Source organism: Armigeres subalbatus, chromosome 2 (assembly GCF_024139115.2).
Source record: "Armigeres subalbatus isolate Guangzhou_Male chromosome 2, GZ_Asu_2, whole genome shotgun sequence".
Classification (NCBI taxonomy): domain Eukaryota; kingdom Metazoa; phylum Arthropoda; class Insecta; order Diptera; family Culicidae; genus Armigeres; species Armigeres subalbatus.
The window spans coordinates 122,835,084-122,859,224 of NC_085140.1; the positions used below are offsets into that span (position 1 = coordinate 122,835,084).

At 39.9% G+C, this 24,141-nt stretch overlaps 1 protein-coding gene across 1 annotated transcript; it reads right to left on the reverse strand.

Annotated features, from left to right (window-relative positions):
* Positions 1-442: 442 nt before the first annotated feature.
* On the reverse strand, positions 443-23,130 carry LOC134215050 (uncharacterized). The gene is made up of 6 exons (XM_062694307.1): positions 22,309-23,130; positions 2,110-2,224; positions 1,870-2,040; positions 1,671-1,807; positions 787-1,606; positions 443-727 (listed from the first exon to the last, which is right to left on the reverse strand). The coding sequence occupies exons 1-6, from the start codon at positions 22,378-22,380 to the stop codon at positions 699-701; spliced, it is 1,344 nt and encodes a 447-aa protein (XP_062550291.1). The 5' UTR covers positions 22,381-23,130; the 3' UTR covers positions 443-698.
* Positions 23,131-24,141: the final 1,011 nt, after the last annotated feature.

Here is a 24,141-nt window from a genome sequence, read left to right on the forward strand (position 1 = left end):
TTATCTGTAACATATTTATAGAACTTTGTACCTAATGATTGATGATTCAACCTTTTGGTACAACACCAATCATCATTATCCAAACATGCGCAAAATATCTGCTGAAAACCCCATCAATTTTTTTATACATGTCTCAAATGAAGCGATAAATCCTAATCGGAACCCAGATTAGAGATTACACTTACCGACGACCCATCGGATAACAACAAAAAAAGCTCAATATCTTAATGACTTCTGAGTCACCTCCAATAACCCAAGGGTGGGACGGACGACGCAGATAACGAGCGAATTGCCTACCTGTCACTCATCCTCACACCCCTTCACGACCTGGTCAATAAAACTGTCTTTCATGATCGTAATGGCGTTGTTAATTTGAAGTACTTGGTCCAATGTATTCAATCTAAAAATCTCAAGTACGATTCTTGAAGGCTGTAATCGCGTGTTCAAACATTATTTGCTCTGGTTTCTCTGTTCTCCAAAGGAGCTGTACATATATTTAGAACAATTCTATTGGCATCTCGTTCACTTACACAAGTGGCTTACATACTAATCATACTCCTCACACCGCGCAGCAATGGAAGAGGACGACAATTTACTAAGAAGTCTCATACAGGCTAAGTAGGATGACTGATCGTTCGTTTGGCATCGCAATTGATGGCGTCTTTGGTTTTGGTCGATTCAATGCGTTGAAGCGGGGTTCAATACCGGTACTCGGGACCACTCCATTCTAAAATTAAATGGAAAATATTTAAATCATTAAATTGAGGATAGTTGTTATTCACTCACTTCCTTCGTCACTGGATCGATCGTCTATGGCACCTGCTTTCGATATGGGGGCACTAATCTCTTGTCCTGGAAACTCCTTATTTTCGGTCAGAGTGGAGGTTACCCGTTTGGATATGGCGGAATCCTCCACCGGTGGAAAGTAACTCCATGGCAGTTGGTTTCGAACTTCCGGAAGTTTCGTAGAGCTCCTCGGGCTGGAATGCGGAGGAGGACCCGCAAGGTACGAGAAGGGTTGTGGATTTCCAGGCATGTAGGAAAACCGCTTGTCAGTGTAGGGGTTGACCACGGAACTTGGTCGCAAAGGTGAGGCAGGTTCTTGGGGATAGTTGTTGCGATTGTCGTTCAATGGAACGGTGGAGATCTGCAGGTCCTGCGTGGGCTCATGGCCACTCTTTAGGGGCTCAATAGTCCTACGAACATCCACCATCGTGGGAGGGAGTTGATGGTAAGGTAGTGGCTCATTCTGTTGCCGTGCTGGATCGTTGTAACGAATAGCTGCCACTGCTGGGCCCGGGTAAACCACTCTGGTGTCTTCTGTCATTTCGACTGGTGCCGTTGCAACTGGTGCAACAATTCGGTTTTGCTGCACTGTACGGTTATAAGCTGGGGCTGGTTTATTTTCTGCCCACAACCGACTTGCCACGCCGAGCATGACAAAAGCAAATATTAGGAACATGAACCAAAAGAACACTCCGAACCCTGCCACAAGCCACATCACCAGTGGAGGAAGCACCAGCAGGAGCTCATCGAGTTGACCTAAGAAAGGTTCAAGTTCAGCTGCGTTATGGACTTCTAAGAACTCGAGCACAAAATCAAGATCCTGAAATGGCGTCATTTTCATTGATTGAATAGTTTACAAGTGAATTAGTCGGTCGTGTACTTACGAAACTTTTTATGAAATCGATTAGGTAGTATACGAAGGCCACTGCAGTGTAGATAAGTACCAAAAATGAAGTGATGACATAAGGGTATAGTCCAATTGCTATGCAGCATCGGCCTATGCATGATGTACATATTGAAACTGGAATGATTTAATATGCATAAGTAATGGCATACTTATTTCAAAAGTAAATCATTACTTACTCAATGAGAAAAATGAAGTAACAAACCATACTCCAAACAGCACCAATCCGACGATACAGAAAATATACGTCCGTTCAGCTGCTGCAGATACATCTGGCACGGAAACTACGAATTCAGCTGGAATGCCGTCCATCCCCAAGTAAGTCAGATTGACGGGGCCACATTCTGAGTCTACGGAACACAGGTTAAAAAACGATCGATACCGTCTTCGAATTTCAGACGCAAAATGTCAAAACTTACTGCGGAGGTAGTACAAGTAAATGCCATATTCCTGGGGAGATGTCGTCATGTTTAGATGGCAGTTGTGTGCCAAGACTCCGGAAAGTGTGAAGAATATGTATCCCGCTGAGAATGCCTGAGATAGAGAATAGAGCGATAGAAAAAAAATGAATTGATATTTTTTATAAGTCGATATAGGGTTACTGCTCCTGGACTTCATCTCATAGCTCCGATATTGGTCTCACGAAGAACAAAGCAATGAAAAGGTATTTGGTTTGTTTATTATTTTTGTGATTTTTTTCAGCAGTAAGCACGCATGTTAGCAAAAAGAAGCGACGAAATTGGTGCCGCATTTCGTTGTTTCGCTATGAGATGAATATATGTTCAGTGAGATGGAAAATGGAACAGTTCCCCTAGTTCAATGTTTATAACTTTGATGCACCCGAACAAGATAGGAATGAAAGGTTTCATTAAATTAGTTATTATAGCTATGTTGTATATGAAAATTAAATACATACATAAATGAATTTAAATATGATATGGAAATGCTAATATCATCTTCCAAACTAGGTACATGTTCATGATAGAATTAGAGGCGAAAGTATAGAATTGATAGTTCCGTTAAGATAGGCAGGCATGAAGAATGTTTTTATAGAAGTCGATTTGAAAGCGAGCGGAGGGCAATATTTGTAATGACATATATCTCACGACCTTCCTTGTACTAAACTCCCGTATGAATGGGGAGGAAATAATATCAGTGTGGAAGCTGATATATCTCCACTGGCTCCAGTGACCAACTCGGTTGCTGACAACGTGTCAAAATGCACCATAAATGGAGGCGCGGGAGACCCCTCCATAGGCTGACCATTCTTCTTCTTCTTCTTGTTGGCATTACATCCCCACACACTGGGACAGAGCCGCATCGCAGCTTAGTGTTAATCAGTGTTGGTAAAAACTCAAAATCTCAAAACTCATGGATGATTCAAATCAAGCGTGAGTTGAAACGCACCCAACTCAGCACCTAAAAACTCATGGATGAGTTGAATCATCCATTTGAATCATCGTAGGTTTTCTTTTGTTCTCTTTCGTTAAAACAGTCAATTGTCGTCTGTCGCATAAAATATTAGACTCTTTTATGTATAAGCAATAAATTGCCCCCAAATTGATTTCAAATGCGTTTTTGAACTTAAATGATTTTTTACCAAATGAGTGAAATGATGCGTTTTAGCATGAAAAATTCAAGCGTGATGCATTCCTTTGAAATCGCAGACGATTTCGTTCGCACGGGAGCGCTCGTTGATTGAGATTTATGAGTGATTTTACCAACACTGGTGTTAATTAAGCACTTCCACAGTTATTAACTGCGACTGCGAGGTTTCTAAGCCAGGTTACCATTTTTGCATTCGTATATCATGAGGCTAACACGATGATACAAGGCTGACCATACGTACTGTATTAAACGGGACAGTATCGTTTTTTAGACTTTATTGTGCTGTCCCGTCATAATCTAAAAAATCCCTCATTTGTCCCGTTTTTTCATTGATTCTTCCAAAGAGCTCCAAAATATAATTCAAATAAATTCAATAGAAATCAAACAAATTCAACAGCAATCTAAAACCAAACACAAAGAAAGTGGGCAAAACCCATAAAAAAGTGTTAGGTGTCACTTTCTTTAAAATTATTGCTATCTATGCCGTTATGTATTTTGCATGGATCGATTTTCTTATGGTTTTTTAACAGTTAATGACAACAGGTGACAACGGGACATTTTTTCATGCAGTTTTTTGACTGACTTTTTTCTGCTTATTCCGAAGGCATTAAAATTTGGCCAAATTCATCAGTGGATTGAACGGAATCGGTAACTTAGTAGGCAAGTATATCCTGAAAATCAGGCCACGTTTCAAGGTCAATAAAATGAAGCGCAGGGACAGACATTCTAAGTTACAGATTGAGTTCATTTTCGATTTTTTTCCTTGCCAAAATCTGCTTCACCACATATTTTTCAATCGTTTGATTCTTTTTGAATCATTAATAATCATTCAAAGTATTTCTGAATATTTCGAAATCATCCATTGTAAAAAAATGACGACATTGAAAAATAATTTATAAATCAGCTGAACAAAATCGTGGGCGTGGTTTAAAATCAAGGATAAAATGTTTTGATTTCGGTCCCTAAAAGGCTAGTTCACAGATCAGGATCTTGTCTGCAAATTTCGCTTCCATATGTGTGGGCGGGATTTATGGGATTCCTATGTAGAAAATTAAAGTTTTAGCCGGCGGAAATCTCCGAGAGTACGAGTTGTAGCATGAGTCCCGCCTTTGTGAAAGCACATGGGAACAAAATCAATGCACAAGGTTCCCGAGATGAGCTACTTTTAGAGTCATTTAAATCAATTTAGATCAAAAAGGACAGTGAATCGATTAAATTTGACATTTAGTCACATGCGTCAACCATATTTATGAAAATAATTAAAACTTCATTCTATAAATGTTCTTTTCTGGTTGAGATTCTTATTGTTCTTATCCGCAGATTTTCCCTCGATTATATTCATGAAAAAAGGTTTTATCATGGTAAATCAATAGGCCCACCTCACCCTTTTGCTCTTTTCGCATTTGTCTTTTGATTTTTTTTTCTTCTTAAAATATTTTTTTTTTTATTTCTCTAATGCCCAGACCGGTTGGAGGCAGGGTACTTTAACTATGTTTTGTTATTTTAAATAGCTTAGAATTGTAAAGTTTTTGATATCGGTCAGTAATAAATTCCTCAATACATGTTTAAGATAATTTAAAAATTCCACATTTTTTTATATTTAAAAAATGCGTTATTCTTATTCGTTCGTGTTTTTATCCGCGAGTGAAATATTTGGTTTAGTATTTTTCCACAACTAACTTATTACAATAGAAGACTATGGAGGTGAATGATTTACTTTAAAAATATTCTCTGACTTCTTACACGGAAAATGAAAATTAGGCCCAAAAATTTTAAAAATTCCATAGCTCTTGAATTTTGTCACAAGGTTTTTTGACATGCCCCGTTTTGCAAGTGCTTTTGTCCTGTTTTTTCACCGAAATGATCTGGTCAGCCTACCCCTCCAAGGATATTCTGGCAAACAACGTGTTTTCGTCGTTGCCACTTGACGACGCCAGCAATCCGCCGAAGAAGCGCAAGAAACAGCAACTGCAGCTGCCACAGCAGAAGGAGAAGTGCCCGCCTATGTTTGTGAAGAGCAATCCCCCGGATTTGCGCCCGAAAATTCGCCAATTGATCACAAAGGGGCTGAAATGTACCCTTCGGCTCTGCAGCGAGGGCGTGAACGTGATGCCGGCAAACAAGGACCATCATCAATTCGTCGTGGACACTTACGACCACTTCGGCACGAAGTCGATCAATAGGCTTTGCTGCGAGGACGACATGAAGGAAGAGGACCTCCAAGCAGAACTCGAAAGATGTGGCCTAAAGCCAGGGTCATGCTCAAGATCGCTCATTTCGGAGACGAGCCAGCCTCGGGCTGAAAGTCTCCTTAATAAAGACAAAAAAAAAAAAAAAAAGATCGCTCATCACGACAAGGCGAAGAAGTTTCACGACCTGCTTTATCTGGTCCATCTGGAGCACGGCCGGCTCCACCATCTGGAAGGACCTGGAGCTGATCAACGTCATAAATTTCACCGTCGTTGACTATAGGAGCCATTTCAGCCAGTGCACCGCGACGTCGCGCATCTGCTTCAAGCACGGCATCCGGAACTGCCACATGAAGCCACGCTGTAACATGAGTGGCAAACCCCATTCGACCAAAAAGTGTACCCCGGAGCAACTGACACCGATCTTCGCACAGCTTGCCACTCGGCTGAGCGGATGTAAAACCCGTTTCGACCAGTAGGTCTTCACTCTTGGCATGTTCATCATTGAAAATGGCTAGGGTGGGCCTAGTCAGTTTAAATGCTTGCTCGCTCAAGAGCAAAACCATCGAGCAGAAGGATTTCCTTGAGGAGAAGGATATAGACGTGGCGTCCATTACCAATACCGGATTATAGCGTCTACATCCCAGACTTTCGCATCGCGCGACTCGATCGTTCGACAAAGGGAGATGGTGTGGCCATCGCTCTTCGCTACAACATCAACTGTCGCCTGCTGCTGAGCTGAGTATCATCGAGGCCAAGGATGTCGAAGTTACTAATTCTATCGACACAATTATCCCAAGCCAAAGCCGGCGATAAATCATAGGACGCCCTTCGGAGGGAAATTGTCAAGCTAACGCGGAAGCAAGGTCAGTATACCATTGCCGGCGACCTGAATTCCAAGAACCATGCGTGGAGCAACACTCACGGCAATCGAAACGATACCATCTGGAACAACGATATGGAAGAAGATCATTACACGATCTTGAGCCCGGGTTCCCCCACTCGACTGAGTCGATCCGGAGTCCATGTAACAATAGACTTCTAACCCCTAATCATCATGCACGATCACATCTCACAGCCGGTCGTCTACCAGGAGCTCAGTTCGGATAACTATCCGGTGTTGGCGGAAATCGGCTCCTTGGTTAATCGACATTGGCAATCTCTGTGTAACTATCGTAGAGTCGTCTGGGGTCGGTTTCAAATATGCGTCGGCGACAATATGGACTACCAGGGTCTTCCGGTAACTCTGGAGAAAATCGACTAGCAGCTACACGCCATCCAAGAGGCGCTGTCCCAGGCCCGTGAACTACACGTCTCAACGGCATGGTATGTAAGCAACACCCTAAGCATTGATACACTCACCAAAGATTTAATCTGTTTACGAAATGTCACTCGCAGGCAGGAGTTAGGGACAAAAGGTCGAAAGACAAAAGATCGAAAGGACAAAAGGTCGAAAGACAAAACGTCGAAAGACAAAAGGTCGAAGGGACAAATGGTCGAAAAGGACAAAAGGTCGAAAGGGACAAAAGGTCGAAAGGACAAAACGTCGAACGGGACAAAAGGTCGAACAGGACCAAAGGTTGAAAGGACAAAACGTCGAACGGGGCAAAAGGTCGAAAGGGACATAAGTTTGAAATTGATAAGAAAGTGAAACGGAAAGAATCAATCTCGCACCAAATTGTAAATTGTGTTTACGAAAAGAAATGAGGTTTTTACGCCTGCTTAAGCAAGACATGTGTTATGGTCTACTCAAAATGGCTTTTCCTTATCTTGAGGCTTCATTAAGCAAACGCAGATGAAGTTATTAGAAATAAAATGAAAAATAAAAATGAAATCAGAGTTGGCCTACACAGTTAGTAAAAACTCTGCTCTTTTGTTTTTACAATTTTCAACAATTAAATAAAATAAGTACCACTAATAGATGGATGTTTGAGTTTTCTAAATATCAGTTCGATCAAACACACCGGCGTGGCTGCGGTGTGCTCTATTCTGATAGATCAAAGTGACATTCAGAAAACCTTGATATTCATGTATTATTGGCACTCTTTGGATGAATTTTATTTAATTGTTAAAAACAGTGAAAAATAAAAGAGCATTTTTGCTAACTGTATAGGACAACTTTGTTTCGCGAAATACAAGCTTTATTCATTTCTTATTACCAATCTTTATCTCTTTCAGAAGTATATAGATATTCATAATATTATCTTTAGTAATTACTCCTTCTTTAAAAATTGCTCATTCTTCAACTTTGATTGATTGGATGAGTGCGTTATTTCTGCTTAAATGTATTTCATAAATTCTTTTGGAATACACCCAACTTGTTAGCAATTTGTTCTTGATAGACCATTTGTGCCTTTCGACCTTTTGTCCTTTTCAACCTTTTGTCCCTTTCGACCTTTTGTCCTTTTTCACATTTTGTCTCGTTCGACGTTCTGTGCCTTTCGACATTTTGTCCTTTCGACTTTCTGTCCTTTTCGACCTGTTGTCCTTTCGACCTTTTGTCCTTTCGACCTTTTGTCTTTCGACCTTTTGACTTTCGACTTTTTGTCCTTTCGACCTTTTGTCATAGATTCCGCAGGCAGTACCAATGTACTGGGCTGCCTGCGCTTGAGACAAGTTGCAATCGCTTGACAAAAATCATCCAGGCCAGGACAGTGGACCTCAAAAATAGTGATTTGTGCAGAGCCGTTCTGGAAATTGACCGAAATTCTAAAATCCAAGCCTCGGCTCATTAGACAACATGGCTCTAAGGATCGCTTGATAACTCCTGCAGAAAAGGTCGCCGAAATAGGTCGTCACTCCGTCAGCTCACACAATCTTGGACAGAACATCGTCAGTCCACACGAAGCAGCCATTAACGAGCATGCTAACAACATCCATCTTACTCCCAAAGACTTCTCGAAAGAGTTGGAGATTTTAGCTGGTGAATTGACGGCCGAAAAACATCAGAAAACCCCGAGACTTCAACAGCATCCTCAAAAAATGATTGCCCCATCAGCCTTCTTTCAGGGCTATCCAAGCTGTTGGAAAAGGCGATTTACAGCCGGTTACTTGAGTCTGCACGGCTACGGAGGGCCGGAGGGGTGATCATAATACTTGTGGCAAAACTCCAACGAGTGCAAGATGCCCTGACAGAGTACCTCACCAGCTGGAAGATCTGTATCAACGAGGTGAAGACCCAGGTCATCATTTTCCCCCACTCTAAATCCCCTAAACATGTTCCGGCTGGGGAATCATCATCCTCAATGCCACGACTGTGGAATGGGCCAAACCTTGGCTTGACCCTCGACAGCAAGCTTATTTTCCGCCAACAGGTTGAAAAGACGGTGACAAAGTGTAATGTTTTGTTAAAACTACTGTACCCTTTGATCAACCGTCGGTCGTCATTGTCCCTGAAAAATAAGCTTGCTGTCTACAAGCAAATCGTCCTCCCAGTGATCGAATACGGCATGCCGGTCTGGGAGTGCTGTGCAAAAACTCATCATCTAAAACTCCAACGAGTTCAAAACAAGTTCCTGAGGATGATCCTCAACACCCCTCCTAGGACATAAACTTCTGAGGTCCACCTTCTAGCCGATATCAAAACACTAGAGGAGCGCTTTGGTGACTGCAAGGAGAGGTTCAGGGTTCGTTGCACCTTTTCGGACCAAGATACAATTAGGGCACTAGTTCTAAATTAGGTTATCAAATTCTTATTGTAAATTTTCAATGTACATTTTAGATAGGTTATCAAAATTATAAAATAAATGATGCCTTCTTTACGGAAATATGACAAACTATATATCTATAGATACTGTAATTAAAAGTCCTTAGAAAATGAAAATTAAAAAAAGCAGAAAAATCGAAGCTGAAGAGCCACACACTTGTTATGCTAAATTAATTGTAAGAGACATAAAAAAAATAAACAGCCATTTAACGTTAAAAAACGGTCAAGCATGTTCGTCAAACTCCACCCCAGGAAAAAAAAGACGATGCTGGCAGCGAAGAATAGGTAACCAGCCACTGATTTCGCTTTATTCCTATCATAAGCTGCTTCCATAAGACCTCCCACCATTTCTTCAACTCCGCTATGAATGTGTTTAATTGGTGGATTTGTACAATTCAATGATAGCCAATATCACTTAATTTAATGAATAGAAAAATAGTTTGAAGTCATTTATTGCATTTTGATTTTAAATCCATAAATTAGAAGTGACATCATTAGCATTTAATATCTTATGAGATTTCGCGACGCTACCAGTTGCCCTTGCAGAATCCTACATATTCCGAACATGACTCATATATCGTACACGCGTCATTCATTCACACGATCTTGTATTCGCTTGTAATCTTGATTCTCCATACTGATAACCATTTTAAATCCTGGTATTAAGGGCTTGAGGCGCCAGGATTTGAAATATGAGTCATATGCGGCATTTGAATCGAAACGGTATCAGTAGTAATCAAATGATTAGCATCAACAAAACAACTTTCGTTCCAAGGTTGAATTTTTTTTTAAAACTTCCATTTACTTCCACTATAATTATAGTGGATTATAATAAATTTTAACCTTGTAACATTTTCCCCTAAGACGCTTAATATTAATTATTTCAACTTTCGTTGCTAAGTAACTTTGCTGAGAGTTATCAAGCTAGGGTGGTTATCGAGATGTGGAATGACAAAATGTATGTATTGAAGGGACCAAGGAAACCGTCGACATAGGGAGAGATATCGAGATATAGAACATCGAGATGTAGAGAGTCGACTGTATATACCGATATGGACAAAAAATTTTTTTTTTTCATACAAAAAGTGCGTAGAAATTACCCATTTGAAAAAAACGAGAAAGGCACCATCACCGCTAGGTGGATTAATCTGGGCCTTCAGATTGGTGCTGCTGAAAATGCGAGGTGAAAACTATTTGGATTCTGGACAGTTTCACTTTAATTCCATTACTTTATTGTACCATTGACAGATACGTTTTTCGACCTCAACAGTATACCTATAATTATTCCGTCGATAATTATAGAGAAGAGAATTACATAAGAAATGACTAAAATGCATCCAGCCGTTTCAAGTTCTGCGAACACTGACTAATTTATTTTAAATGCCTACACAGAATTTTGTTTTTACACGATTTACATTTTCTCAGTTTTTCGCTCATCTTAAATAATTACCGTAGAGCAGTTTAAAAAAAAAAAATTTTTTTTAATTTTTTCTTGATTTGTAGGAACATGTTGAAAATATTTTGGAGCCACACGATCGAAAATGCGACCGAAAAAAATCGTGTAAAACAGATTCCTGTGTATAAGAAAGTAAAGAAGAAAGATAGACACAAATATGTGGAATATAAGTTCAAAGCCCATCAAATCAAATTTATCATCTCTTACGAATCCATGTTCATACAAATGAGTTGCATTATGTATATAATATGGGAGAATCCCATACCCTCGGAATCACACATTTGTTATCTCGAATTTTATCACACCCCAATCGAGGATAACAACAGCACTGCAGAGATAGTAATGACTCAGACTTTTAAACCAAGATGTGCGAACGCGCCGGCGGGTCAAACAACTCCATATGGGGGGCAATTCATTAACATTGCTATCAGCAATATTACAATCGTGGCACATTTGTGCGGCAGGGCTTGATCGGCGAATTTGCATGGCACTAGATACCTATCCTTTATGACATCGCACTAATTATGCTTAGTGTGCATTCTAAGTGGAGCAATCCATCAACCTTGGCGTGTGGCCGTCACCATTAGGCCCAATATGTATGGCGCTCCATTTATCAGACTGCGATGGATGGATCAGTTCTGCGATTCAATGATAATTGGCAATTCGATCATCTGGATGAGTCGGAAATATTAGCTGGAACGAAAAAGACACAAAATTCTCACTGATAAGAGCTCAAAGACATTGACATTGCTCATTGCATACGGTTGTTTGTATATTTTGAAATATTTTCGCATGTTAGACTCAGCTGGTAAGCCAGCATATAGTTGATCGCCAGACAAATAAGTCACGTATCACTTCACTTTGAGCGTGACATGGTTGCGTTTTGCATAATGGTTCGTCTAGTCAATATGTGATCTAATATCTTATTTTCTTCCTACTGAAGTGTCACTCATAAAACAGGAAATTACGTGTTTTAATGTGAACATTTTGAGTGAAACAATGTAAAACAAACAGTTTTAAAAGCATTTGGTGTCATTGTCAAACCATGTTGTTTGAGTTGTGACAAATGCATTAGATGATAAATGGTCAATATAAAATGTTTTTTGAAGTGTTTACCAATCGTCAAACATATCCTTGAATATAAGGTCCATAAATGTGTATAAAAACAACAATATTGCATTAAAACGATTTTATTCCACAATTGGGTATATTTACATCTAAAATAAACGATGATAGGCAATATACGCCTCCAAGAAAAAATGTACAATCGGTCAAATTGTCAATCGTTATAGGTGTATAGTTGATTGCAGCGTTACACTCTAGATCGATTTCAGTTCGAGCTTAATGGCTTTCTCCAGAACTGGCGAAAACGTTGTATTTTGATAATTTTCAACTTTCCCCATCAAATTGACCAACTCTTTGCTCGGTGCTCGAGTTTGTTATTGAATTTGATGTCAATTTATGAGTTTTTTTGCGACGCCGTACTCTAGATCATTTTTTTTTTGCGAACGCGATGGGGTTCCTTATATCTCACCGTTTTATTGCATTCTAATAATTTTTCAACATTCCCCATCAAATTTGCAAACTTTTTGTATATACAAACACAGCTGAGCCCAAGAGGAATCGATTGGTGAGAAAATCTTGCAAATCGGTTCATCCGTTCGTAAGTTATATTGCCCTAAAGGAAATGCAAACTCATTTTTATATATAGAGAGAAGATTGGCATTTCACTAAAATTGTCACTCTCTTCTGCAAGATTAGTGTCAATGGGGGCGCCAGAGTTCTGGTAAAGGTTCGCCTCGACAGAGGGCATTGTTCCCAAATAAGAATCTTCAGGGGGGGGGGCTAGATTTGATAAAAAAGCCCAGCATCCTTCGAAAGGCAGAATAGAGCTACCATTTTGGCATTGTCGTCGGCTTGAGCGTCCCGATTATTGCCAGGGATCCATTGAGTTCCCTAGGATACTCGTATATGGGACATTTGCATATGAAGTGCTCTACACTGTTCCTGACTTCGCACAGGTTACATTGAAAGCAGAAAGAGCCCCCACCAAAATTGTGAGAGACCTTTGTATGGCCGGTCCATAATTTCGGGACGATTGTCTGTTCTTTCTGCGAAGCTAGTTCATGCCAGAGACCGGTGGTGCGTTTTACCTTACTTAACGGTAGTGGTTGTTGCTGTTTCAAATCCGTGCCCAATTCTGTCCGACGACACTTCTTATTCACTTTTTAACGTCGGCCAGCGGGACGGAGCGGGTGTAGGGAAGGCCTTCATGTCCAACGCTTTCAGGGGCATCGTCATCTACATTACTCCCGATGCCACAATGGCCACACGATGCCTCTAAGGGGAAATATTATTTTTCAAAAATCAGTAGCTCTGTAACACCCACTACACGAAAGTATATGACACAATCTACGCACTTCTACGCAAAGGGACCAAAACTTCAAACTGAAAATTAGGATCCAATATTTGTAGGACACGAAAACATACATTTGAATTACAAGAAAAATATTTTTTTTACTGGAAAATGATTTGGGAACATTGTTTAATAGCCAATTAAAGTAGCAGACTTTTAGTATGAAAAAAGACTCCCTAATCAAATTTTTACAAATGTGCTCCATCGCACCTATTTGGGTTTAAATGTATCGGTTAGTACGTATTTAAATACAGTTTTAATGACCTTTTTGAGTGCACATTGTGTTGCTTCGAAAAATTTTGTTTTAATGAGATATTTGTACTTTAAAAACAGTGACAATGAAATGGTGTCGCGTTACAAAAATAGTCGCATAATTGATATTATACAAAAAGTATAAACATTTTAAAAGTAAAATTTCGGATTCTCTTAGTACTTGTCAAGAGCTTTCTTTTCGTGTATTAAGATTCAAAATCGGAGCTCTTCTCATGAAGTTACACTAGGTACAAAAATATGGTGTCGCGTTACGCGAATTCAATATGCCTCTGAAATAAGGGATAAAAAGTTTTCGGTTTATTGATACAGTATCACAATGGCTTAGAAATTGAGAAAAAGTTTCTTTTAAGTAAATTAGGGCTTGTACATGAATAGCGTAACAAAATTGGGGGTGTAACGGGGTGTGTCATTTGGTAACTGTCCATACTACAAACAATGGGTTCCCTTACCAAAATGTTACGAAGTGGTGGGAAATTACAAATCTCTAAATAAAAGACAAATGTTTGGTGTTGCGTAGTACTTATTGCGGTCCATTAATAAGTCATGTGAAACTTGAGTTATTTTTTTAATTCAAGTGGATTGTGAGGCTTTTCCAAACCTATCTCTCAGTGCTCAATATCATCATGCACTCATTTGAGTAAACGTAACGAACAGTTTGCTGTCGAACACGGTTTCCTTCTACCATGTCACGAAAAGTCAAACTTTTTTTTGGATGTTTGCTTTTTTTTAATTGTTCCCTTATTTGAAAGGCTCATTTGACATGGAGCGTTACGGATCCGCAATCGTGTTTTTCAATACAAGTTTTATCTTGCTTCCTAAATATATCTTAAGCTTCGAGGTGCCGAAAGACTCGTGTTTTTATTCTGCATTTTGATTTTCACTATTTTTTTTGATAATTTTCGATCGCACTTACTAGCTCGGCAATTTTGTTTTTTTTTTCTTTAACCATAGCCGAGCCGAGTGCTCAGTCCGTAAATTTTTGCTGATCTCAGCTGAAAAAAAAAGTTTGTTTATTACAGCACTCAAAGAAGCAGTCCTAAACATATGTCAATTTAGTCAATATTTCAACTTAAGTAATTTAACAGAGATTTGCACAGTCAATATCGGCTAAATAAGTCGAAAATATAATGAATAGCATCAGGCAAAAAACTTCACCAAACCACTGCAATAATGGCCTATTGAAAAAAGATAACAGAGAGTTACTAAGTGATAAACTGAAAATTTATTGATTACCATGTTAAGTTAATCAAGATGAGCCAGCCTTGGGCTAAAAATCTAGTTAATAAAGACATATTATATCAGCCATCCGAATGAACTTCGCTTTGAACTAAGTGAATATACGATAATTAGGCAATTTATTTTTCACCAGGACATAAACAATATTTTCAAAATTGATTAATTATTTTCTGAGTAGTGTTGATGAGAGCGTAAAGATTTAAAATGCATATAAGTAGTGCACTCAGTGCACATTCGCTCTTGTGATAAAAATTAGTTGAGACATGAGACGTAAACCAATCTCTTCGGGAATAAATAAGAAGTTGAAAACAGACCACGTTCCAGTAGAAACGTGGAGTAAAAAACGACAGAAAGATTTCTTTTCAACATTGCTGAGCTTCTTGGGCCATTATCACCTATCAAAATGGTTAACGTAGAAAAAAGGCAATATAGAACTTTTCAGTGTAAAAAACTCACTTCTAGGGGGATCGATCTTCTGACCACGTACTTAAAAACCGATCCGAATTATACTTGGGTGTGACTAATATAAAAATAGGAAAACCCATTACCATTTATTTCGTTTTAAAAACTGATATGCAATATGAATGGAATTGATTCAGTTTTAAATTTGTGCCGGTTTGTCCTTCAAACCTTAATAACCGAAACTCCAAATCATGACCACCAACTCGAACTACATTCAACGATAGCTAATGTGACAATATTCTGTGTCGAATACAACATGACGCATCGAAATCGGCTGAAAATACACATTCTATCATCGATTAATACGTTTGCGTAACGCGACACCATTTGCAGAACACTGTTTGTCGATCAGCGTAACGCAGCGGTGTTGATATCAATTCAGTAATTTTCCTTATAATCTTCGTTTTTTCCCGCGATTTTAATTCACAGTCTCATTTCTGTTGATGTATACGAGAAATGCTTAGAATAAATCGAGACTCCAAACCGTATACCAGAGCTAAAAAACGCACTTGCATTTCAAAATGCGAAAAAGTGCAATTCAGCGATGGTGTCGCGTTACGAAATGCAGCGCGTTATATTTATCATATTCAAAGCGAAAAATCTCAAAATGAATATTCTATCAGAAAAGAAATTTAGTGAGGATAATTTTACACCTGTTTAATCATATATCCTCGAAGCTAATTTTCGAATGCAGACCTAATTTCTCGCTGATAGTTGGCTCCTCATGGTGTCGCGTTACGCTGGAATGTGTCATTTACTGCCTACGGCTCTAGTCAGTTAGAAAGGAATGTTAGTGTGTAGTTATTGTTGCTACTAGAGACCGAGAAAACCTCTGCATCTCCATATTAACTGTCAAAGGTTGAGTCAAGTGCCCATTGGTGTTTTGCTAGTGCGTTTGAATCATATTATTCCGTACGTCAAACAAGACCAAAAAGGTCGAGGTCCATATATTTTTAAATGTCGGCCAAATGTAACCAAGTTCCTTTAGACTTTTGAGTCGGAAGAAAAGCTGACGCGCTCATGATAATTAACTCCATCGTTCCCTGAAAAAAAAAATCGAATATCGATTCTTCATTTTAGGATCCAATACCACGGAAAGGAAATTTCGTCAACTAGGTAAGGAGGATGAACAGAACTATAGATCAAGCACAAAGAAACAGACGTCTCACTTGGAACAAAATGCAATGAATGAATTATTGGCAGTGGCTGATTTCCTACCCGCCGCTGTCACATCCAAGCGCTATAGTATATGCGCAAAATAGCCAGCATGAGTTAACCACCAGAAATTTGTATGGCGAAAGACATCTAACGCGGGTTTTCTCAAAACTAGGAATTTTTCATGAAAAACTGTTTGGTACCGGTTATGTAGGAAGGTGTCCGCTACTACGCCTACCAAATATTTTATCGATGAAGCTGCTTAATTTTGAGAAATCGAACCTTAGATGCCTTTCGCCATACTGTTTTCAGAAACTTAACTCCTAGTGTGCCGCTGTAAGCACGCTCAAAGCAGGCGATTCATTAAAATCATCGTCACGGAATCATTATCGCCCAATTCTAAATATACTGTGTTTGGACAAGCCGCAACCAGATGGCGGTAGTGCGTAAACGTCAAACACAAGCAAAATCGATGGAAGCGCCATCAGTGGCCGATTGACCACCTACAAAAAAATGAATCCACCGTTAAAAAGGTGAACGATGAAACATGTGTTGAGTGAGACGTCTGTTTCTCTGTGGATCAAGGATTCACTTAGAAATTTGATGTAGCCTCTTCAAAATTTGAGAAACTAGACACGGAATCACAAATATACTCACGTTTGCAAGAAATTTTAGAAGTTAGAAGAAAAAACTCTGAATTTCGGAGTAACATTGTTCTTGAGATTTCTGAAAACCCATAAATAGAGCTGAACACCCTTATAGATTCTTGGACAATCATAAGTTTAACTGATAGATCGTAGTTAAATTTCTGAACATTTCTAAAGGTTTGAATTCCTATAAGTTAGTGATAATTGTTGAAATCATTCAACATTTTATAAAATTTACAGGAATCCAAAATCACTTCTGGAATTTCGTAAAAAAAATGTGAAGGCATGCTTTTCAGAAATGTTATATAAACACTGGAAATGTAATGATTGTCCTAATAGTCTTCTTCTTCCTATTGGCATTACATCTTCACACTGGGACAGAGCCGCCTCGCAGCTTAGTGTTCATTAAGCACTCCCACAGTTATTAACTACGAGGTTTCTAAGCCAAGTTACCATTTTTGCATTCGTATATCATGAGGCTAGCACGATGATACTTTTATGCCCAGGGAAGTCGAGACAATTTCCAATCCGAAAATTGTCCAGACCGGCATCGGGAATCGAACCCAACCACCCTCTGAATGGTCTTGCTTTGTAGTCGCGCGTCTTACGGCACGGCTAAGGAGGGCCCCTCCTAATAGTCATAGGAAGTATTCTAGCTTATCTGAGGATGTCTGAAAAATCTCTTGAATTCCGAGATCTCCGGAAAGTCGCCGAAATTCCATAAAAGTATTCTATAGATTTGATAATCCAATTTTTGTCCTACCCACGTCTCGGACCGTGACCGAATTACTTCGTAATCATTCGACGATTTGCTTCGAAATCCTTCGATGATTTGCTTCGGAATCCCTCAACCATTTGCTTCAACATCCCTGGAGGATTCCCATCTGAGTCGCTAGAGGATTCTTTTCGGAATCCCTGAAGGAATGATTCGAGGTTCCTCGACGATTTACTTCCTCTACAGATTGCTTCGGAATCCTTCGACGATTTGCTTCTACATCCCTGGAAGGCTCTACCCCAGTACCCCGAATCCCAGTACCCCGAATGCCATTATCCCGAAGGCCACTACCCCGAATGCGACAGTGCCCCGAAAGTCATTACCCCGAATGGGACACTACCCCGAAATCCATTACCCCGAAAGGCAATTACCCCGAAAACATTTAGAATCTATAGTATATTATTATTATGTTTAACATAAACAGATATCGATGAATCGCAACAGTTTTTAACCAACCAGTTTAACCAACGGTTATAATTTTTCTTCTAATTAGCTTTAACTGTCATTCCTGTCATTATGACCTGGAAAAGTACTATTCTACGAAATGGAGTAAGAGATCCTCCCAACAGAACGCATTTTCCCTGTATAAGGCGAACAGAGGAGATGATGCCTTGTTTTAATTAACGAGTTTGCCCGGTATAAGGCATACAGGGTAAATATGATCTTTTTTTAATAAACGCGTTTGCCCGGTATAAGGCAGAAAGGGGAGATGATGACTTCTTTAAATGGACGTGTTTTCCCGGTATGAGGCAGACAGCGGAAATGACGCCTTCTTTAAATGAACGGGTTTGCCCGGTATAAGGCACATCGAGGAAATAATACCTTGTATAAATGAACGCGTTTGCCTGGTATAAGACAGACAGAGGAGATGACGCCTTCTTTAAATGGACGGGTTTGCCCGGTATAAGGCATACAGAGGAAATTATTCCTCGTTTAAATGAACGCGTTAGCCCGGCATAAGGCAGACAGAGGAGATGATGCCTTCTTTAAATGGACGCGTTTGCCCGGTATAAGGCAGACAGAGGAGATGATGCCTTCTTTAAATGGACGCGTTTGCCCGGTATAAGACAGACAGAGGAGATGATGCCTTCTTTAAATGGACGGGTTTGCCCGGTATAAAGGAACAAAGAGGAAATTATTCCTTGTTTAAATAGACGCGTTTGCCCGGTATAAGGCAGACAGAGGAGATGATGCCTTCTTTAAATGGACGGGTTTGCCCGGTATAAGGCAGACAGAGGAGATGATATCACCTTTTAATGAACGTGCTTATATCTCGATAAGGCACACAGAGGGAATACTGCCTTTTAAAAGTTCTGTTCGATAGAAGGGGAAACGAGATGATGCCTTCTTTAAGTCAACGCAACTTCCTGGAGATGAACAAGATCTCCCTCTCTCTCACTCTAATACACAAACTCTCACTCACTTCCTCTGTCTTACTAATTATTACTCATTCACCCGCTCTCATTCATTCACCCACTTTTACTCACTTAACCACTCTTACTCACTCATCCACTTTTACTCATTCATTTACTTTCAATCATTTGCTCTCTCTTTCTCGCTCACTCTTACTCACACACTCTTACTAGTTTACTCTTACTCGCTCACTCACTAACTCTTACTTGCTCACTCACTCTTACTCACTCACTAAAGCACTCACTCACTCTTACTCACCCATTCACCCCCTCGCCGATTTTGAGATTTAGACCACGCTTCATCCAGAATCCGTTGCTTTTACAACAGCGACCAAGAAACAACTTCTACCTTGTTGGCCTAGTAGCCATGCTGACGTAGACCGCAATTGCCTCCAACTCTCTGCATTGTGCATGAAAACGTGCTGCATAATCTCCCCCTGTCATTCAGGAATCTTGAAGAGTGCCATACGAAGTGGAACGGGATCTTACGGAGTAAGTAGTTTCAGTTCCAATTATTGTTCATTCATATGAAATTTGAATAAACGTTTATTGAGTAACATTTTTTTCATTGAAATGAAGTATTAACTTGAAATAATTACTAATTCGGGGTTCTGGCTCATTCGGGGCATTCGGGGTAGTGACTCATTCGGGGTTGTGGCTTTCGGGGTAGTGGCCTTCGGGGTAATGGCATTATGGGTAATGGAATTATGGGTAGTGTCGTAAAGTCTCCCTGGAACATTGCCTACGAAAGCCCAAGAACATTCACGTTGGAATTCCCGTCAGAGCTCCGTCGACATTTCGGGAGGATATTGAATCACTGGAACATTCCTTTCGGAATCCCCGTGAATTGCCTCCAGAATCCCTGGAGGTTCCTTCGGTATGTTTGGAGGATTCATGTCGATATCTCTGGAGATTTCCATCGGAATCACTAAAGAATTTTTATCGGAATCACTAAAGCAATCATCGGCTGGTTAACAAACACACTTCGGTACTGTGGGCTACAACAGAAAGCACTTGCTTGAGAAAAGAAAATATGGATGATTGTGATTGATTCGCAATTGCCTTTGGTGGTTGGACCGTATTTATCACATTACTAATAAGATAACTCAATGAGATGGTAAATGTCCCACCTAGCCCCCCCTCCCCCCCCTGAGCATCGGGGCTAGTTACACCAATGCTTAAGACCTTCGCATATAAATCTTATAACTGGTCGCAGTTTCACATCCGAACAGGAAAAACAGACTTTCGCATATTCCTATAGGAATTACAGTAATTATAAAAATTGACGGAAAATCTTTTTTTTTTCTCCACCCAACCGGCGGATGTTAAATTTACTAACAATTCTGTATAATAAACTTCCAAAACCTGTATAAGAACTGGGAATGTACGAAATAGTATTGTATAAGTATTGTATAAGAATCTAACAATTTTGTTAGTACATTCAAAGTTAATTGCCTATATGCCGGGGGGGGTTACCCTCCAATACCTTTTCCGAACTAAATCTATCACATGTTGTACATATGCATAATCAAGTTTCAGACAATTTTGTTAGCTTTTACAACAATACTTGTTTGAGAGCCTACATGTTTTGTATGAGAATCTAACAATTTCGCATATGCCCAGTTCTTATGCAGGTTTTGTTAGATTCTTATACAGAATTGTTAGAAAATTGAAACCGCCGGTTGGGTGTCCGGCGTATGTAATTAAATTTCAGGGAAAATATTCGATTTTGTGGGTCACGTGCCCCAACGAACCTTACTCCCAGCTTATGAGTACGGATTTCGATGCCTCACGGTTCTCTTTCCTCAGCGTATATCACTTTATTTACTATCTAATAATTATTTTCAACATTTCCTTTACCTCAAACAATGAATAAAAAAAATGTCAATCAAATCAATAATTTGAACGAATCAGCCGGATGTTGGCACGCTCGCAGAAACGCTACGCGATATATATACATGCGCACGGTCTACTTCAACTTCTGTGTAGAAAACGTTTGAGAATTCTCGCCAAAACCTTAAAATAAAAATTTAGATCGAGGTACAATAATAGCCCATTACAGACATTGAGATTATACCCAAAAATAGGTGACTGATTTTCTTACAATTCTATACTAAGGCCATACAAAATCAGTTTTTGATTTGATTTATATACCTAACCAGTGATTGTTAGGTTTTCTAATTATTCTGCATAAGAACCTACAAAAACTAACTATTCTAACTATTCTGCATAAGAACCTACAAAAACCTGTTTAAGATCTAGGCATATGCAAAATTGTTAGATTCTTATACAAAAATGTAAGCTCATTGTAAGAAAAGCTTGCAGAATTGTATGGTTTCATACAATATTTGTATAAGAAACTAGCATTTTCGCATACGCCCAGTTCCCATACAGGTTTGGTAGGTTCAATCACCGGTTGGGTGTACCAAGTTGGTTCCACTTGCAGCTGTGATGTTGAAAAAAAAAACAAAAATCATAATAACTTAGCACATTACGATAGCAGGCAAAGCCCTTTCTGCGTTTACCATAGTTATTATTATGTGTTAAAGTAGCAATGAGCTAAACGCTTCATGCATATAGATCCGTAAATTTCCATCCAGCACCATAGAATATTAGTAATTAACGATGATTCTGAAAACATAACTAATAAAGGTAAGCGTTTTCTTATCAGTCATATTTTTTCCCTTCGCAAGGTTATCGAATCCTCCTTTGCGCACCTTTGTTCATTGTGCGTCGATTGGAATTTAGTGCTTTTTTCATGTGTTCTGTTCCGTAAAATTATTTGAACCGTACTGGATGGAATTTGCGAAATACTTCACGTATAAGGCCGATGGCTTTAAAGCGGGGATGGATGTATCATCACTAACTTGAATAGCACAGTTGTCGAAAAGGTAATCCCATTGAAAATGCTATTTTAAAAATTTGCATTCTGTTACTCATATACCTAAAATTCCTTACCGAAGCAATTTATCCTAGTCTAGCGATTCTCACCCTAATTGCAATATTTTAAAGAGTGTATTATGCCATTTTATTGGTGTGGTGAAAACTGTGTTGGACAGTTATTTCATTCTCTACAAAAATGCATTGCTGAAGCTGCTTTTCATTTCACGCCGAAAAATAAGCAGTTTTGCAATTTTATCTAACTGCTCAAGAGCAAGTGTTCTGATATCGCGATGTAGTCATTAAGAATACATGTTTATACACTCCTAATATAAAACCCCGTCGCTTCAAACAAGTTCGTTCCAAGGTGCATCATATCCGCTCATAATAATTCTTCACTCACCAGCGATATTATTCCGACAAACAGAATGGTAGTCCGCGGACCCATTCCGCACAAGGTACAATGGAACACCATTGCGTCCCAAGTAGGAAAACGGCACCGTGTCCGTAATCACCGACAATCGCCTCACTGCACTGCCAACCCCTGCACCGCTAGGTGGCACCGATTTTTACCGGACGACGATCGATCGATCGATGATCGTGAATGCGTTCACACTTTCTTCCAATATCCGTCGCCGTCTTCACTGGCAGTATCGTTCGTCGTTCGATTGACCTGCTCTGGCTACGCTAAGCAATATTGGTTCGAATTCCTCACGAACGCACGCTTTCTCATTGTTCGTTCACCTGAGACTGATTCGATGATTCGACGGGACACTCCGAAACCGTCATACAATATGTACCCGAATTGTAACAATCGCAGTGCAAGCTCCCCGCGGACTCCAGAACACCTCGCGAAATAGTCGTCGAGTCTCGAAACACGTCGCTGGTCGTAATCAATCTTTGTATTTTTGCGCGATAAAATGTGATTATTTTGGAAGCAAAGTTTTTTCTTGATCTGAAATTCCGAACCCAATGGAGGCCGTTATCGGGTCTTGTTCATCTGCCACTGATAAGAAAGGGTCGCTTATTCACGAACGACTTTGGAGATTGCAGTTCCTAATTTTTTGGATTACGGCAAGGACGGCTTATCGCTTCCCGCCATTAGGATAACTCATCCGACTTTAGACTGATTTCACATCTTTTGGACGGACACCGAAAGAGTAAAACGCGCGAGGTGGAAATCGCCAAGCTCTCGTCTTATCGGACGACTAGGAGAAACTGTCACGGCTAAACACTTCCACCGGCTACCAATTCACCTGTAATCAGCGTGGTTCGGTGTAAATCTGTGCACATAAAAACAGAAACAAATGGTCGGGCTCTCCATAACACACAAATTCAGCGTGTCTTAAGATGGTCACTAAGTGAAGAATACTTTCTGAAACAGGTGAGTCACCGTTAGGACATAGTCCCGTAGTTTGTAGTTGACCGACACTTGCTTAGTTCGTTAGCCAAGCCTTCAATAAGCAAACCATAGTTGCATAGTTTGATGAACACACTACTCTACTCAACTGACCCCATTGCAATGTCCCAATTGTTAATTCGAATTAAACCTACATGAAAAGGGGAATAACATTCGAAAATTAATAATGCAAAAATGTGACGAAATTTCCTTCAAACGAATACTGAACCCTTCAATGTATCCAGATTTTCCTTTGACCAGGTCTCAGATTACCTCCAATCAGTGTGTGACTACGCGGGCACATTGCGTTGTTTTGCTTCCTACCTCGGTGGACAACACCGCCGCCAGCCACAGAGAAATAACGTAACAGCAACAGGTGAGTGTAGGTACACGAGGAAAAGTATGGGGCAGCAGCGTGTGCCTTGCCTATGCATGGCACCATACACAGAGAGGTATCTTTTACCCATCTGTTTGCATATTTACCCGCGCCGATGACGCGGCCGGGCTGACACACGACGTTGGTCATCCGCCGGAATCGCGTCGGGTGTATTTTGATGTTCGGAGAAGTTATGTATTTCCGACAGGGGTTCCAATCCCGGCACACAGGATGGAAAAACAATGCAAAGAATATTGTTTTGTAGACACTAGTCTTTGTACTTATTCGCCAATTCACAATTCTGCTTTTTGAAATTAATGTCTGTCTAATAGGGATGTCTTGAATATCAGTTGCATACTGCCGAAATAGTGCTTCTCCCTATCCGCGCTCTACCTGCTTGTGATTGCTTGCATGGATGCTTCCACTATCGACTGCATGTGGAAGTAAACGGCTAGCCATAT